We start from the raw sequence: 18249 nt of genomic DNA, 5'->3' as shown, positions 1-18249 counted from the left end.
GGGTTAGGGGTGTGTTGGGGTTATAGTTGTGGTTAGGGTTGGGATTAGGGTTAGGGTTGGGATTAGGGTTAGGGTTGGAATTAGGGTTACGGGTGTGTTGCGGTTAGGGTTGTGGTTAGGGGTGTGTTGGGGATAGGGTTGTGATTAGGGTTATGGCTACAGTTGGGATTAGGATTAGGGGTGTGTTGGGGTTAGTGTTGAAGTTAGAATTGAGGGGTTTCCACTGTTTAGGCACATCAGGGGTCTCCAAACGCAACATGGCGCCACCATTGATTCCAGCCAATCTTGCGTTCAAAAAGTCAAATGGTGCTCCCTCCCTTCCAAGCCCCAACGTGCGCCCAAACAGTGGTTTACCCCCACATATGGGGTATCAGCGTACTCACAACAAACTGGGCAACAAATATTGGGGTCCAATTTCTCCTGTTACCCTTGTGAAAATAAAAAATTGCTTGCTAAAACAATTTTTGAGGAAAGAAAAATGATTTTTTATTTTCACGGCTCTGCGTTGTAAACTTCTGTGAAGCACTTGGGGGTTGAACGTGCTCACCACACATCTAGATAAGTTCCTTGGGGGGTCTAGTTTCCAAAATGGGGTCACTTGTGGGGTGTTTCTACTGTTTAGGCACATCAGGGGCTCTGCAAATGCAATGTGACGCCCGCAGACCATTCCATCAAAGTCTGCATTTCAAATGCCACTACTTCCCTTCCGAGCCCCGGCATATGCCCAAACAGTGGTCTACCCCCACATATGGGGTATCAGCGTACTCACAACAAACTGGGCAACAAATATTGGGGTCCAATTTCTCCTGTTACCCTTGTGAAAATAAAAAATTGCTTGCTAAAACATCTTTTTTGAGGAAAGAAAAATGATTTTTTATTTTCACGGCTCTGCGTTGTAAACTTCTGTGAAGCACTTGGGGGTTGAACGTGCTCACCACACATCTAGATAAGTTCCTTGGGGGGTCTAGTTTCCAAAATGGGGTCAATTGTGGGGGGTTTCTACTGTTTAGGCATATCAGGGGCTCTGCACACGTAACATGATGCCCGCAGACCATTCCATCAAAGTCTGCATTCCAAAACGTCACTACTTCCATTCTGAGCCCCGGCATATGCCCAAACAGTGGTTTACCCCCACATATGGGGTATCAGCGTACTCAGGAGAAACTGGACAACAACTTTTGGGGTCCAATTTCTCCTGTTACTCTTGCAAAAATAAAAAATTCTGGGCTAAAAAATATTTTTGAGGAAAGGAAACACATTTTATTATTTTCACGGCTCTGCGTTATAAACTTCTGTGAAGCACTTGGGGGTTCAAAGTGCTCACCACACATCTAGATAAGTTCCCTTGGGGGTCTAGTTTCCAAAGTGGAGTCACTTGTGGGGAGTTCCTACTGTTTAGGCACATCAGGGGCTCTGCAAACGCAACCTGACGCCTGCAGAGCATTCCATCAAAGTCTGCATTTCAAAACGTCACTACTTCCCTTCCGAACCCCGACGTGTGCCAAAACAGTGGTTTACCCCCACATATGGGGTATCAGCATACTCAGGAGAAACTGGACAACAACTTTTGGGGTCCAATTTCTCCTGTTACCCTTGGGAAAATAAAAAATTGTGGGCTAAAAAATCATTTTTGAGAAAAGAAAAATTATTTTTTATTTTCATGGCTCTGCGTTATAAACTTCTGTGAAGCACTTGGGGGTTCAAAGTGCTCACCACACATCTAGATTAGTTCCTTGGGAGGTCTAGTTTCCAAAATGGGGTCACTTGTGCGGGAGCTCCAATGTTTAGGCACACAGGGGCTCTCCAAACGCGACATGGTGTCCGCTAATGATTGGAGCTAATTTTCCATTCAAAAAGCCAAATGGCGTGCCTTCCCTTCCGAGCCCTGCCGTGCGCCCAAACAGTGGTTTACCCCCACATATTGGGTATCATCGTACTCAGGACAAACTGGACAACAACATTTGGGGTCCAATTTCTCCTATTACCCTTGGGAAAATAAAAAATTCTGGGCTAAAAATCATTTTTGAGGAAAGAAAAATTATTTTTTATTTTCACGGCTCTGCGTTATAAACTTCTGTGAAGCACCTGGGGGTTATAAGTGCTCACTATGCATCTAGATAAGTTCCTTGGGGGGTCTAGTTTCCAAAATTGGGTCACTTGTAGGGGAGCTCCAATGTTTAGGCACACAGGGGCTCTCCAAACGCGACATGGTGTCCGCTAACGATTGGAGCTAATTTTCCATTCAAAAAGTCAAATGGCACGCCTCCCCTTCCGAGCCTCGCCGTGCACCCAAACAGTGGTTTACACCCACATATGAGGTATCGGCGTACTCAGGAGAAATTGCCCAACAAATTTTAGGATCCATTTTATCCTGTTGCCCATGTGAAAATGAAAGAATTGAGGCTAAAAGAAATTTTGTGTGAAAAAAAAGTACTTTTTCATTTTTGCGGATCAATTTGTGAAGTACCTGGGGGTTTAAAGTGCTCACTATGCCTCTAGATAAGTTCCTTGGGGGGTCTAGTTTCCAAAATGGGGTCACTTGTGGAGGAGCTCCAATGTTTAGGCACACGGGGGCTTTCCAAACGCGACATGGTGTCCGCTAACGATGGAGATAATTTTTCATTCAAAAAGTCAAATGGCGCTCCTTCCCTTCCGAGCCCTGCCGTGCGCCCAAACAGTGGTTTACCCCCACATATGAGGTATCAGCGTACTCAGGACAAATTGTACAACAACGTCCATGGTCCAGTTTCTCCTTTTACCCTTGGGAAAATAAAAAAATTGTTGCTAAAAGATCATTTTTGTGACTAAAAAGTTAAATGTTCATTTTTTACTTCCATGTTGCTTCTGCTGCTGTGAAACACCTGAAGGGTTAATAAACTTCTTGAATGTGGTTTTGAGCACCTTGAGGGGTGCAGTTTTTAGAATGGTGTCACTTTTGGGTATTTTCAGCCATATAGAACCCTCAAACTGACTTCAAATGTGAGGTGGTCCCTAAAAAAAATGGTTTTGTAAATTTTGTTGTAAAAATGAGAAATCACTGGTCAAATTTTAACCCTTATAACTTCCTAGCAAAAAAAAAATTTGTTTCCAAAATTGTGCTGATGTAAAGTAGACATGTGGGAAATGTTATTTATTAACTATTTTGTGTCACATAACTCTCTGGTTTAACAGAATAAAAATTCAAAATGTGAAAATTGCGAAATTTTCAAAATTTTCGCCAAATTTCCGTTTTTTTCACAAATAAACTCAGAAATTATCGACCTAAATTTACCACTAACATGAAGCCCAATATGTCACGAAAAAACAATCTCAGAATCGCTAGGATCCGTTGAAGCGTTCCTGAGTTATTACCTCATAAAGGGACACTGGTCAGAATTGCAAAAAACGGCAAGGTCATTAAGGCCAAAATAGGCTGGGTCATGAAGGGGTTAAAGGGAATCTGTCATGTTGAAAATAGTATCTGAACTGCAGGCAGGATGCTATACAGCGGAAGGAGCTGATCAGATTAATATATTTCTCTGTGAGATTTCAGTAAATCTTGCATTTTTTTTATTGAAATCCCTGGTGTTTGTATTCATAGGAGTCCAGTGGGCAGTCCTACTCAGTGATGGACAATTGCTTCTGTGTGTGCAGATAGCTGTCAACCACTGAGTAAGACCACTCACTGGACTCACATACATACAATACATACAATCACAAAAGATTTAAAGGGAACCTGTCACCCCCCCCTCCAGGCGTTTGTAACTGAAAGACCCATCTTGTGCAGCACTAATGCTGCATTCTGACAAGGTGGCTCTTTTGGTCCTTGTTCCTGGCACTGCTGAAATATTTTTGCAAGTCACTGTAAGACTCGGCCATGTTATACGCCAGTGTGAGTGTGCCCATTTACAACAAACCTATATTTTTGCTTTTTTCTCTGTTTATTCTTTCTCCGATTTGTGAGGATGAAGAGTAGGAGCACTGCCAGAGCCCATCAAAATAACCTCCAGTGGGCAAGTGGTATGAATGTTCTGACCAAAATATTAGAAACAGACTCCATGAGGGAGATATGAGAACTCTAGTGGGACCTGTTCTCACAGCTCAGCAATATGCAGCTCGATTGGCATTTGCCAGAGAACACCAGAATTTGCAATTCCCCATTAGTGCCTCATTCACTTCACAGATGAGAGCAAGTTAACATTTGGCATGTTGGCAAACCTGAAAGTCTGGAGATGAGTGGTGAGCATTGTGCCGCCTGCAACACGTGGGGATTCATTAACAATCCCCACATATGTTGAGGCTGTCTAAGAGCCGCAAATCATGCAGCTGCTGGGAGTCGAACATAATATACGAGCATGCCCAAGATACTCGGAGAACACCCGAGCATGCTCGGATAAGACGTTATCTGAGCACGTTCGCTCATCACTAGAAATGGGCGAACCCGAACAGCAAATGTCGAGGTCTGTACTGAACACTGTTCAAACACGGAGCCCTTGCTCACCAGGAAGTCAGTTTTACTGTTTGTGTTTGGCACCCTGAACACCTTGTGTTTCTCGTGCTGTCATGCAGAAACACTGGTGGCTCTGATCTGCGGTAAAAACGTTACCGCTGGTCAGTGAGCCGCAGTTCCATGCTGTCAAATGACAGAGTGAGCACGCAGCTGTGACCGAAGATAAAGTTTGCCTCCGGTCACTGGCGTCGGATAATGGGACTACGATTCCCAGCCCGGGGGGGGGGGACAATATCCATGGCCCCTTACCAGCCTGAGAACACCAGCCCCCAGCTGTGTTCTTTAGTTTGCCTGGTTTTCAAAGATGGGGGGGGACCCTCATAACGTTTTTTTTTTAATATTTAAATAATTTAAAAAAACGGTTAGGGGGCCCCTCTGTTCTTGATAACCAGCCTTGCTAATGCTGACAGCTGAGGGTTGCAGCCAGCAGCTGTCAGTTTTGACTGACTGGTTACTAAAAATACAGGGGAACCCACACAGTTTTTTAAAATTCTTTATTTTGTGTGCCGGACAATGAATGCTCCCATCAGCCTCCACCTGCTTTCGCTGTAATTAACGGCAGTAGGCTTATGGAAGTAGTAGTGCCAGCAGCCAACACAAGTGACCGGAGGCAACTTTATCTCCGATCACAGCTACGGGCTCACGCTGTCATTTGACAGCGTGGGAACCGCGGCTCTCTGACTGGCGGTAATGATTTTACTGCCAATCAGAGGTAGTGTTTGCCACACTGTCATGCAAATGACAGCATGGCAAACACTGAATGTTGGGGCCCCCCAGTCAAGTCAATGGGGTCAGGGTTCAGGTACTGTTCTGGTACCCGAACCCAAACTTTTTTAACTGTTCGGCCGGGCCCGAACATCCAGGGGTCCGCCCATCTCTACTCATTACTAGTCTATATCAATTAATGACATTATTAGTTGCTGCAATATAATTTATACAAATTAGATCCGCCAGTGGTCTTAGAAATCCCAACATCAAGCCAGAAGACCCACACAGCTAAGCATAATTGGTTTGCTCTGATCAGTCCTCCAGTCTGCTTCTTAAAGAACATTTGTAAAGTAAGACATTCAACCATTTGGCACAGCATCGGCTGTCATACTTATGGAATATTTATGAAGTCAAAATAGGAAACATCAAGGCTGTAACAGAACAAAATATTTCTTATCTCATATTATAGAATGGAACATATATTATACTCTACACCCATATATATATATATATATATATATATATATACATACAGTATATATGTGTATATTGACATATAGTTGACATATAGTTATTAAGGTTGAAGGAAGACTTTAAGTCCATCTAGTTCAACCCATAGCCTAACCTAACATGCCCTAACATGTTTAGAATTCCTTCCTTTATAAAATGCAGCGGGTTATTACAAAATATAATAGCAATACCCAGCAGATTCGCCTGCTAGATCGTTGGCACAAAGGCTCGTGCCCATGCCCATTGATGGCAGAATATAGGCTGCCATCAATGAAGTAGCAGTATAAAGGCCCGGAAACTAGAATCTTACCCAAGCCTGATCATCACTTTAGCCTTCCCGAATGTAGCATTTGTAATAAAAGGCGTGTTTTAGGGCGCTGCTTTATATGTATTATTTCTATCTGCACATTTCCCTGTGCACTGTGATGTAGTATTGGAAACGGGAGCATCGCATTTATGGTTTTGCCTGCATGACGACAATGTTTGAGGAGGCTTAGCTGGGATTACCAGTTGTGCCAAGCTGACCTCTTTCTGCATTGTTAAAAGTACACAATATGCCGGCATTTCAAGTTGCTGTTTTTTTTTTTTTTTGTTTTTTTTTAATATAAACCCTGTAACAATTATTCTTACAATGAAATAATAAAGCCTTATGTCTGGTGAAATATGTTAGCCACTGCTATAATTTTCTTGTCATTTATGATACATTTTTAAGCTGTGATTTTTACTTCTATACTTTGAATAATAAAAATGATAATTGATCTGAAGAGTCCAACTAAATGGATGTCACATCAATGTCTACCCACAGGGTAGGTCATACATGTGTGATCACTGAGGGCCAGACTACTGTAGCCCAAGCATTGCACCATTTAAAGGGAACCTGTCACCAGGTTTTCCCAATATAAACTATGTCCACCACCCTTAATGCCTCTTTTACAGCAGTTTAGAAGGCAGTATATAATTCCCACACCCCCACAGCGTAGGCAAAAAATACCATTTATTATCCCCAGTAAAGGCTCTGTCCTGTCCCATGAACGTTCCTGGTCTTGAGTCAGAGCCTCCTCTCTCTCCGCAATTGCTGTCCTCCTGCTGGATTTACGTGGATGAGGTGTCCTACTTCATCCACATCGTGTCCCCAATTGTGCTCCTCCGTAGGCATACGCCGCTCTGCACCACTGAGGGCAGATCAAAGTACTGTAATGGGCATGCGCCAGGAGAGGCCTCAGAGCGCCGATGACCCGGAAGTAACGCCGGCTCATGCGCATTACAGTACTTTGCTCTTCCCTCAGCAGGGAAGAGCGTATTACGCCTTTACAGGAGCACGATGGAGGACACTGGATGGTGTAGGATGCGTCAGCCAGATGAAGCAAGCGGGAGGCTGGCAATTGTGAATCGAGAGGAGGCTCCGGACCAGACCGCACTGTATGGGGGAAAATAAAAGGTATTTTTGGGGACTATGCAGAGGATGTGTCGGACTTATATACAGCTTGCTGGACTGCTGTAAAAGAGGCACTTAAAGGAAACCCGTGACAGAAAAAATGGTATTAACCTGCAGATATGGGGTTAATCTGCATGTTAATAGCATTACTAATCCGCCCTACACCCGCAGTTAGTCGTATGCTGCGGGGAGAAAATGAACTTTATTTTCCCCCTGTCAGTGTTTTTACTTCAGTCATGGGGGCAGCGCCGGTGCAGGTTCAGTCACTGCTCTGAGTGTAGAGCGAGGCTGCTGTAACCGCTCCACCGGCCCTGATTGACAGCCGGCCTCAATGCAGAGCCAGTGTCTGACACGGCCGGGGGGTGGTTACAGACGTACTCTATACTCAATGTGGTGAATGAACTCACGCCGGTGCTGTCTCCCTGACTTTAGCACTAATGCTGCTGGGAGAAATAAAGTAATGATCTTTTTTTTTTTTTATGTGAGCGCATGCAGAACTACCAGTTTATAGCCACTACTGCATAGAAATCACAACACTTCTCAAATAAATCTGTCATCTAGTCTATATTCAACAACCTCATGTTACAAAAGATGGGGGGCTATTTTTTTGTTGTTTGAGACTGTATCCTCGATGATTAATTACCATGGAAACGATAGGATGAATATGGGCCACATTCTCCTCCGCGCTTTGTCAGTAAACGCAGCTTTTATTGGATATAGTGTATGTTTTGTTGCATATACTGAGACTTGTCTAATAGAAAAACCAATAATAGAATGTACGTAATGAGCATAAGAATACACTGAAGCTTTTCAGATCCGCTACGTGCAGCCATGAATCTACTACCTTTGTGAAGGTTAGGCCTCCTCCAGAATTGTATTCAATATTGTTAGTGTGTACACAAATATGGACACCTAATATGGATTTTCTATTATCTGTATTTTCTCAGTAAATGCTCTGTATTTATAAAAATACAGAAAGTAAATTTAAGGGAACCTGTCAAGTGATACATTCTGCCCATCCCATGGACAGCATGTATCAGCCTCTAGCTTTGTGATCACAGCCATATATGTTTTTGTTTTAATAGCCACCAGGGACCAAGCCACTATTGACTAGCTGTACAGGAGGGTCCCCGTCGGCCTCTGCCTATGTGCGCATATACACAGAGCTTGCCAGTCACTGTCAGCAGGTGGGGAGAAGTCTATCTGTTCTAATACTGGACCCACCAGGGATGCTGAGGAAAGAGGCTGCTCACACTAATGTCTTTCTGATCTAATACTGGAGGTACCAGAGTAGTTGAGCTAAGAGACTAGTCATACTAATGTCCACCGTGTCATTCTGATCTAATACTGGAGGTACCAGAGTAATTGAGCTAAGAGGCTAGTCATACTGCTGTCCACCCTGTCATTCTGATCTAATACTGGAAGTACCAGGGTAGTTCAGCTAAGAGACTAGTCATACTAATGTCCACCCTGTCATTCTGATCTAATACTGGAGGTACCAGGGTAGTTGAGCTAAGAGGCTAGTCATACTGCTGTCCACCCTGTCATTCTGATCTAATACTGGAGGTACCAGGGTAGTTGAGCTAAGAGGCTAGTCATACTGCTGTCCACCCTGTCCTTCTGATCTAATACTGGAGGTACCAGAGTAGTTGAGCTAAGAGGCTAGTCATACTGCTGTCCACCCTGTCATTCTGATCTAATAGTGGAGGTACCAGAGTAGTTGAGCTAAGAGGCTAGTCATACTAATGTCCATCCTTTTATTCTGATCTAATACTGGAAGTACCAGGGTAGTTGAGCTAAGAGACTAGTCACACAGCTGTCAACCCTGTCATTCTGATCTAATACTGGAGGTACCAGGGTAGTTGAGCTAACAGACTAGTCATACTGGTGTCCACCCTGTCATTCTGATCTAATATTGGAAGTACCAGGGTAGTTGAGCTAACAGACTAGTCACACAGCTGTCAACCCTGTCATTCTGATCTAATATTGGAAGTACCAGGGTAGTTGAGCTAACAGACTAGTCATACTGGTGTCCACCCTGTCATTCTGATCTAATATTGGAAGTACCAGGGTAGTTGAGCTAACAGACTAGTCACACAGCTGTCAACCCTGTCATTCTGATCTAATATTGGAAGTACCAGGGTAGTTGAGCTAACAGACTAGTCATACTGGTGTCCACCCTGTCATTCTGATCTAATATTGGAAGTACCAGGGTAGTTGAGCTAACAGACTAGTCACACAGCTGTCAACCCTGTCATTCTGATCTAATACTGGAGGTACCAGGGTGGTTGAGCTAACAGACTAGTCATACTGCTGTCCACCCTGTCATTCTGATCTAATACTGGAGGTAACAGAATAGTTGAGCTAAGAGACTACTCATACTGCTGTCCACCCTGTCATTCTGTATGACAACACGTAGTACAGGTAATCTCCAGTTAACTTCAGAGGAGTCAATGCTCCCAGGTTCATGCCCATAAACTACCAGAAATGTCTGTCATTGTGATGGTACCTGTAATAATATGAAGCTTGTTGTAAACCTTTCTTGAAAGGGCAGGAAGTATGAATCTAAAAAAAAATAATAATTCCCAGTGTGAAAATTGCAATATTACAATTTTTTTTCTTTAATAAAGATTGTTATACTGTCTTCATACAGGTTAGCAATGTGTGTAGTGAGACATGTAACTAGACCCCTGTCTTCGTAAAGGGAACCAGTCACCCCCAAAATCGATGGTGAGGTAAGCTCACCGTCATCAGGGGCTTATCTACAGCATTCTGTAATGCTGTAGATAAGCCCCCGATGTTACCTGAAAGAGGAGGAAAAACAAGTTAGATTATACTCACCCAGGGGCGGTCCCGCTGTGGTCCGGGTCCGATGGGCGTCTCAGGTCCGGTCCGGAGCCTCCCATCTTCATTCCATGACGTCCTCTTCTGGTCTCAATGCTGCGGCGTAGGCGTACTGATTTGCCCTGTTGAGGGCAGAGCAAAGTACTGCAGTGCGCAGGTGCCGGGACAGGTCAGAGAGGCCCGGCGCCTGCGCACTGCAGTACTTTGCTTTACCCTCAACAGGGCAGACAAAGTACGCCTGCGCCGCAGCTTCGGCGTGAAGACCAGAAGAGGACGTCATGGAATGAAGATGGGAGGCTTCGGACCGGACATGAGACGCCCATCAGACCGGACCTCAGCGGGACCGCTCCTGGGTGAGTATAATCTAACGTCTTTTTCTCCTCTTTCAGGTAACATCGGGGCTTATCTACAGCATTCCAGAATGCTGTAGATAAGCCCCTGATGACGGTGAGCTTACCTCCCCATCGATTTTGGGGGTGACAGGTTCCCTTTAAGACAGAGGTTATGAAGATGTAACCTTTTTATTGAAGAAAGGTGAAATGATAAGATGTAAAAACAGGAGTATTTCAGAATATATAACTGTACAGATAGTCTGACTGCAATACACAGTGTAACATGAGGTAATAATGCAAGTTGACGATTATCTAATGAATCAAGCATACTTATGAAACACATCATTGTAACACACAGATAGTGGCTTACCAACTATGCTTGGAACAGACAGTTTGCAAGGAGCACCAGGGTAGAAAAACGAGTGGTAAGGTGATTTCTCCATCGGGAGTGAAGAGGAAAAGATGGCTACTGTCTTTATTGTGACAAGAACAATGCCAGAATGCAACAGGAGCTATATCACAATGATCTAAGACCTTTCCTGTAATACATAGCAAACTGACACTAGAGTGAGTACATTAAATCGCCAAAATACCAAATAATAAGAAATAGGATTAAAATATAGAAAGTACAATGTCATAGCAGTGATAGATGCAAAGTGACTAAACTCTCTGGATAGCTGAATTCACTGCTAGAACAGAACAATTGTAATATGATTTAAAAAAATACCAAAAATGTCTTGTTAAAGGAAACTTGCTTTTTGGAAATTCCATTTCTGCTAAATCATATGGTGGCGATTACTTAGCTGCAAAGATCATAGTTCTTTTTTTTTTCTGTACAGATACTATAGACCAATAGCATAAAATATAATGATGCATTTTCTTGATAACTTTTTGATGTTTTTAATCTTTTTTTTGTTTTCTTTTTTTAACAGAAACGGTTTGTGCCACTCCACTCATTTGTAGTCTAGGTAGATCTGTTGACTTGGAAAAAGACGACTACCAGAAAGTCATTTGTAATAATGAGCACTGCCCTTTTAGTACGTGGATGCATCTACAGTGCTTTTATGAATGGGAAAGTAGTATTCTTGTCCAGTTCAATTGCATTGGCAGAGCACGAAGCTGGAATGAGAAACAGTGTCGCCAGAACATGTGGACAAAAAAGGGATATGATCTGGCTTTTCGGTTCTGCTCTTGTCGCTGTGGTCAGGGCCACCTGAAGAAAGATACGGACTGGTATCAAGTAAAGCGAATGCATGATGAAAAAAAGAAGAAATCTCTCCCAGAAAAGACCACTGGTAGATCTATGTCTGAGTCCTCCGATGATGTAAAGAAATGTCGGGGGTCATCAAAACCTCAAAAAGGCATGAACTTTGAACTTCCACGTAGACATTCTGTGGACAGACAGAACTCCCAAGAAAAATGCAGTGGCGGTTCACATGGGTTACGGTCTCCATGTATTTCTCCGGGTCAGTCTCCGCCTGCTGGCTATCCTATACTTTCCCCTTCTCACTTTAACGTCCCCCGCAGTTCTAGATACTTAGGTGAATTTTTAAAGAACGCTATTCATTTGGAGCCTCACAAGAAAAATATGGCCACCGGTGGCATGCTCAGGAGTACTCACTTTGATTACAGTATTTCTGGGTTACAGGCTCACAGATCTGGGCGATTAGATGCACCAGTACAATTCCTCCGGAGACTTGACCTTTCCGAATTATTAGCTCATATACCACGGCATAAACTGAATACGTTTCATGTACGTATGGAAGATGACGCGCAGGTTGGACAGGGGGAGGATCTACGGAAATTTATCCTATCAGCCCTCAGTGCTAGTCACCGAAACGTAGTCAACTGTGCATTATGCCATCGGGTGCTCCCTGTATTTGAGCAGTTCCCATTGGTGGATGGAACATTATTTCTCAGCCCCTCAAGGCATGATGAGATTGACTACGACGTTCCTTGCCATCTTCAAGGTAAAATATGCAATGTTCTAAGATGTTTTATAGCGAATGACTATTTTATAATTGCAGGCGACATATGCTTTACATGTGCTATAGCATACAGTGTGCTATCATAGTAAAAGGTGACTGTGTTCTCACATGCCCAGTTATACAATTCTGCCTAAAATGTTAGGGCTCATGCAGACGATCGTAGAAATCGGTCAGCACACTCACCCGTGTTGATCAATAGGGCTGTGCAGATGAATGATTTTTCATTCTGCCCGATTTTCACACTCAAGGCTACAAGGGGCATAAAAAAATGGGATCACACACGGAACATCTAAGTGGCTGGGAAACTGGATTTGATGTACATTTTTTAGTATAAATGTATGAAAACGGACACACAGATAGCGCATGGATGAAAATTGGATGGAAGTTATATAAAAAAAAATATCTTCTGAGTTTTCTGGTTGAAGATGGGTTGATTTTACACGCTTGTTAGCAGAGGTTCTAAAGGAGTGGATTTCCGTGTGAAATTCTCTGACTTAAAAATGACACGTCTTTTAAGCTTTACACCATGTCTGTACTATGATATGCACTTGTACTTAACCCCTTTTCAACGGCATGATGTACAGTACATGTAAGTTCAAGCAGGACTGCGCTCATTTAGGGTATGTGCACACGTTGCGGATTCCATTGCGGATTTTTCCGCTCGGATTCTGCAGAATCCGCAGGTAAAACACCCTGGCGTTTTACCAGCGGATTCACCTCGGATTATCTGTGGATTTGCCTGCTTTTTACACCAACGGATTCCAATTATGGAACAGGTGTAAAATGCTGCGGAATCTGCACAAAGAATTGACATTCTGCTGAAAATAAACCGTTGCGTTTCCGCGCGGGAATTTGCACAGCATGTGCACTGCAGATTTGGTTTTCCATAGGTTTACAAATCCGCAGGGCCAAATCCGCTACGTATCCGCAGCCAAATCCGCAATGTGTGCACATACCCTAAGATGTTTATTCAATTTATATCACTCATCAGTTAAAGGCTGCCGTCACACTATCAGTATTTGGTCAGTATTTTCCATCAGTATTTGTAAGCCAAAACCAGGAGTGGGTGATAAATCCAGAAGTGGTGACGTGTTTCTATTATACTTTTCCTCTGATTGTTCCACTCCTGGTTTTGGCTTCCAAATACTGATGTAAAATACTGACCAAATACTGCTAGTGTGACAGCAGCCAAAGTGTGACTGCCAAATTTACACATTACTGTTTTTAATGACTTGACAATCCAACTCATCAACTCATTGAAGAGTGCATTGAAGAGTGCATGCTGCTCTGGGGAGCCAGAACCAAATTTTTGTTGCAGAAAGTTCACATGGTCATAGTGAAACTCAGCCCATCATACTTGTAGAATAACCCTACATCAGTTGTGTCCCTGCCTTTGATGCAGGCTTGGGCGCTGAGCTCACATCTTTCCCTGCACATGACATATGATCTGATCAACTGTCATGTTACCCCAACAGCCGTGGATGGATCTGTGATCCATCAGCGGCTGTTACTGTCAAATGTTAAACGCTGCTATCAATCTTTGACAGCAACATTCAACACGTGCAGGCCGGAACCGTGTCACAAGTCCCGCCGATGGGTTGTCATGACAGCTTGGGGTCTACAGAAGACAGAAATGGGTCCCCCCGTGCTGAAGCCCTGCTATGTGTAGCACAGGTGATCGGATGATCACAGCTTCAAGTCTTCTAAGGAGACTATTGAAGCAAGTAAAAACAAAAAAAACAAACAAAACAAAAACACAAAAGTTCAAATCACCCCCCTTTTGCCCCATTAAAAAAAAATAAAAACACATATTTGGTATCACTGCGTTCAGAAAGTAAATTAATCTGATCAATAAGTGACGTAACTAGAAAAAAATGTGAAACTTCAGTTACCTTTTTTTGGCTACCGCAACATTGCAGTAAATTACAATAACGAGCAATCAAAACTCCATATCTACCCCAAATGGTAAAAATGCTACCCCCCCCCCTGCAAATAGCCTAATTGGTTTAACAGGTGCAGAAATGGTGCTGAAAATCTGCAACATCAAAACTTATCAAGAGCTCATCGTGTGAATGTAGCCTTAGGCCGTGTTCCCACGGGTGAGTTTTTGATGTTGAAGATATTCTGCATCTATTATGCTAATTAGTTGCATGTGTTTTTTATCGCGTTTTGGATGCTGCGGTTTTTATCTCCTGTTGGTGTGTTGTGTTTTAAATAAAGCTGCTTTGTTTTTTGTACTTCATGGTATTTGGCTGTAAAAAAAAAAAACTTTATTGATATAGTCATGTGTGGGTTACATGCCTTTTTGTTGCGTTTCAGCAGTGGAAACAGACTGAAAATGCATGTGCGTTATTTTCCTGTGGATTTCCCACTTCTAATGTAAGTCTATGGGGAAAATCTGCACATAAATCTCAGTGTACCCACAAGAGAAATTGACATGTTGCGGATTTGTAACTCGGACCGCAGGTCAGATTATGCGGTGTAAATAAGAAGCACATTGGGCAGGAGATTTCTATAAATCCCATCCACTTTGCTGGAACTGTAAGACTCTGCGTTCCTGATGCAGCAAAAATGCGCAGTATCAAAAACGGTCCAAAAACTCATTAAAAAACTTCAGTATTTGGTCAGTTTTTTGCCTCAGTATTTGTAAGCCAAAACCAGGAGTGGAACAATCAGAGGAAAAGTATAACAGGAGCACGTCACCACTTCTGTATTTATTACCCACTCCTGGTTTTGGCTTACAAATACTGAGGTAAAAAGCTGACCAAATACTGAATATGTGAACGTAGCCTTAGGCCGGCCTCACACTGGCGAGTTTTACGGACGTATGAGCGCAGAAAATACACCCGTAAAATACGCATAACACACGGCCCAATGATTCTCTATGTCCCAGCTCCTATCAGCCGTATTTTACTGATCCGTATTATACGGTCTTGTACGGCCGTACAAAATCACAGCATGCTGCGTTCGTCACCGTAATGCGCAAAAAAATCGCCAATGAAAGTCTATGGGGGCGAGAAAAATACGGATTACACACGGACCAGCAGTGTGACTTGCGAGAAATACGCACCGGTGTTAGAGAGAAAAGCCGGTAATTCAATTGCCGGCTTTTCATTTCTCCTTCCCAAACCCGACAGGATATGAGACATGGTTTACATACAGTAAACCATCTCATATCCCTTTTTTTTTGCATATTCTACACTACTAACGTTAGTAGTGTGTATGTGCAAAATTTGGGCACTGTAGCATGTAAAATAAAGGGTTAAATTGCAGAAAAAATTGGCGTGGGCTCCCGCGCAATTTTCTCCGCCAGAGTGGTAAAGCCAGTGACTGAGGGCAGATATTAATAGCCTAGATAGGGTCCATGGTTATTGGCCCACCCGGCTACAAACATCTGCCCCCAGCCACCCCAGAAAAGGCACATCTGGAAGATGCGCCTATTCTGGCACTTGGCCTCTCTCTTCCCACCCCCCGTGTAGCGGTGGGATATGGGGTAATGAAGGGTTAATGCCACCTTGCTATTGGAAGGTGACATTAAGCCAGATTAATAATGGAGAGGCGTCAATTATGACACCTATCCATTATTAATCCAATAGTACGAAATGGTTAATAAAACACACACACATTATTACAAAGTCCTTTAATGAAATAAAGACACAGGTTGTTGTAATATTTTATTATTCTTAATCCAGCTGAAGACCCTCGTTCTGTGAAAAAGTAAAAATAACAAATCAACAATATCTCATACCTTCCGATGATCAGTCAAGTCCCACGAAGTAAATCCATCTTAAGGGGTTAAATCACTTTACAGCCAGGAGCTGTGCTAAAGCACTCGCTCCTGCCTGTAAAACCCCGGGTACTGAATGGAAAGCAGGGTGATCTGTAGTTTCCTTGAGTTGCGGTGATGCGCCCTCTGCTGGATGTCCTCATGAACTGGAGCCTTGGAAAAGTTCCCACGCTCGAGTTCATATGAGGACATTCAGCAGAGGGCGCATCACCGCGACTCAAAGTAACTACAGATCAAACTGCTTTCCATTCAGTACCCGGGGTTTTACAGGCAGGAGCGAGTGCTTTAGCACAGCTCCTGGCTGTAAAATGATTTAATAGCAAGGTGACATTAACCCTTCATTATCCCATATCCCACCGCTACACGGGAGTGGGAAGAGAGTGGCCAAGTGCCAGAATAGGCGCATCTTCCAGATGTGCCTTTTCTGGGGTGGCTGGGGGCAGATGTTTGTAGCCAAAAAAAAGGGATATGAGATGGTTTACTGTATGTAAACCATGTCTCATATCCTGTCGGGTTTGGGAAGGAGAAATGAAAAGCCGGCAATTGAATTACCGGCTTTTCACATATATCGCGCTGAATTAAATATAAATACAGAATATATATATATATATATATATATATATATATATATATATATATATATATATATATATATATATATATATACAGTGCCTACAAGTAGTATTCAACCCCCTGCAGATTTAGCAGGTTTAATAAAATGCAAATAAGTTAGAGCCTTCAAACTTCAAACAAGAGCAAGATTTATTAACAGATGCATAAATCTTACAAACCAAAAAGTTTTGTTGCTCAGTTAAATTTTTATAAATTTGAAACATAAAAGTGTGGGTCAATTATTATTCAACCCCTAGGTTTAATATTTTGTGGAATAACCTTTGTTTGCAATTACAGCTAATAATCATCTTTTATAAGACCTGATCAGGCCGGCACAGGTCTCTGGAGTTATCTTGGCCCACTCCTCCATGCAGATCTTCTCCAAGTTATCTAGGTTCTTTGGGTGTCTCATGTGGACTTTAATCTTGAGCTCCTTCCACAAGTTTTCAATTGGGTTAAGGTCAGGAGACTGACTAGGCCACTGCAACACCTTGATTTTTTGCCTCTTGAACCAGGCCTTGGTTTTCTTGGCTGTGTGCTTTGGGTCATTGTCTTGTTGGAAGATGAAATGACGACCCATCTTAAGATCCTTGATGGAGGAGCGGAGGTTCTTGGCCAAAATCTCCAGGTAGGCCGTGCTATCCATCTTCCCATGGATGCGGACCAGATGGCCAGGCCCCTTGGCTGAGAAACAGCCCCACAGCATGATGCTGCCACCACCATGCTTGACTGTAGGGATGGTATTCTTGGGGTCGTATGCAGTGCCATCCAGTCTCCAAACGTCACGTGTGTGGTTGGCACCAAAGATCTCGATCTTGGTCTCATCAGACCAGAGAACCTTGAAACAGTCAGTCTCAGAGTCCTCCAAGTGATCATGAGCAAACTGTAGACGAGCCTTGACATGACGCTTTGAAAGTAAAGGTACCTTACGGGCTCATCTGGAACGGAGACCATTGCGGTGGAGTACGTTACTTATGGTATTGACTGAAACCAATGTCCCCACTGCCATGAGATCTTCCCGGATTTCCTTCCTTGTTGTCCTTGGGTTAGCCTTGACTCTTCGGACAAGCCTGGCCTCGGCACGGGAGGAAACTTTCAAAGGCTGTCCAGGCCGTGGAAGGCTAACAGTAGTTTCATAAGCCTTCCACTTCCGGATGATGCTCCCAACAGTGGAGACAGGTAGGCCCAACTCCTTGGAAAGGGTTTTGTACCCCTTGCCAGCCTTGTGACCCTCCACGATCTTGTCTCTGATGGCCTTGGAATGCTCCTTTGTCTTTCCCATGTTGACCATGTTTGAGTGCTGTTCACAAGTTTGGGGAGGGTCTTAAATAGTCAGAAAAGGCTGGAAAAAGAGATAATTAATCCAAACATGTGAAGCTCATTGTTCTTTGTGCCTGAACTACTTCTTAATACTTTAGGGGAACCAAACAGAATTCTGGTGGGTTGAGGGGTTGAATAATAAATGACCCTCTGAAAAGACTTTTCACAATTTAAAAAAAAAATAAACAAAGAAATAACATTCTTTTTTGCTGCAGTGCATTTCA

At 43.2% G+C, this 18249-nt stretch overlaps 1 protein-coding gene across 1 annotated transcript in view; it reads left to right on the top strand.

Annotated features, from left to right (window-relative positions):
• HECA (hdc homolog, cell cycle regulator) overlaps window positions 1-18249 on the top strand; it is an 84007-nt gene that overhangs the window by 48091 nt on the left and 17667 nt on the right. Inside the window, exon 2 of the mRNA XM_077289240.1 lies at window positions 11251-12288. Within this exon, the coding sequence (XP_077145355.1) occupies window positions 11251-12288 (1038 nt within the window). The remainder of the gene's footprint in view (window positions 1-11250; window positions 12289-18249) is intronic.

This window comes from Ranitomeya variabilis, chromosome 2 (genome assembly GCF_051348905.1).
Source record: "Ranitomeya variabilis isolate aRanVar5 chromosome 2, aRanVar5.hap1, whole genome shotgun sequence".
Taxonomy (NCBI): domain Eukaryota; kingdom Metazoa; phylum Chordata; class Amphibia; order Anura; family Dendrobatidae; genus Ranitomeya; species Ranitomeya variabilis.
This window is presented reverse-complemented; position numbering and strand designations above follow the sequence as displayed.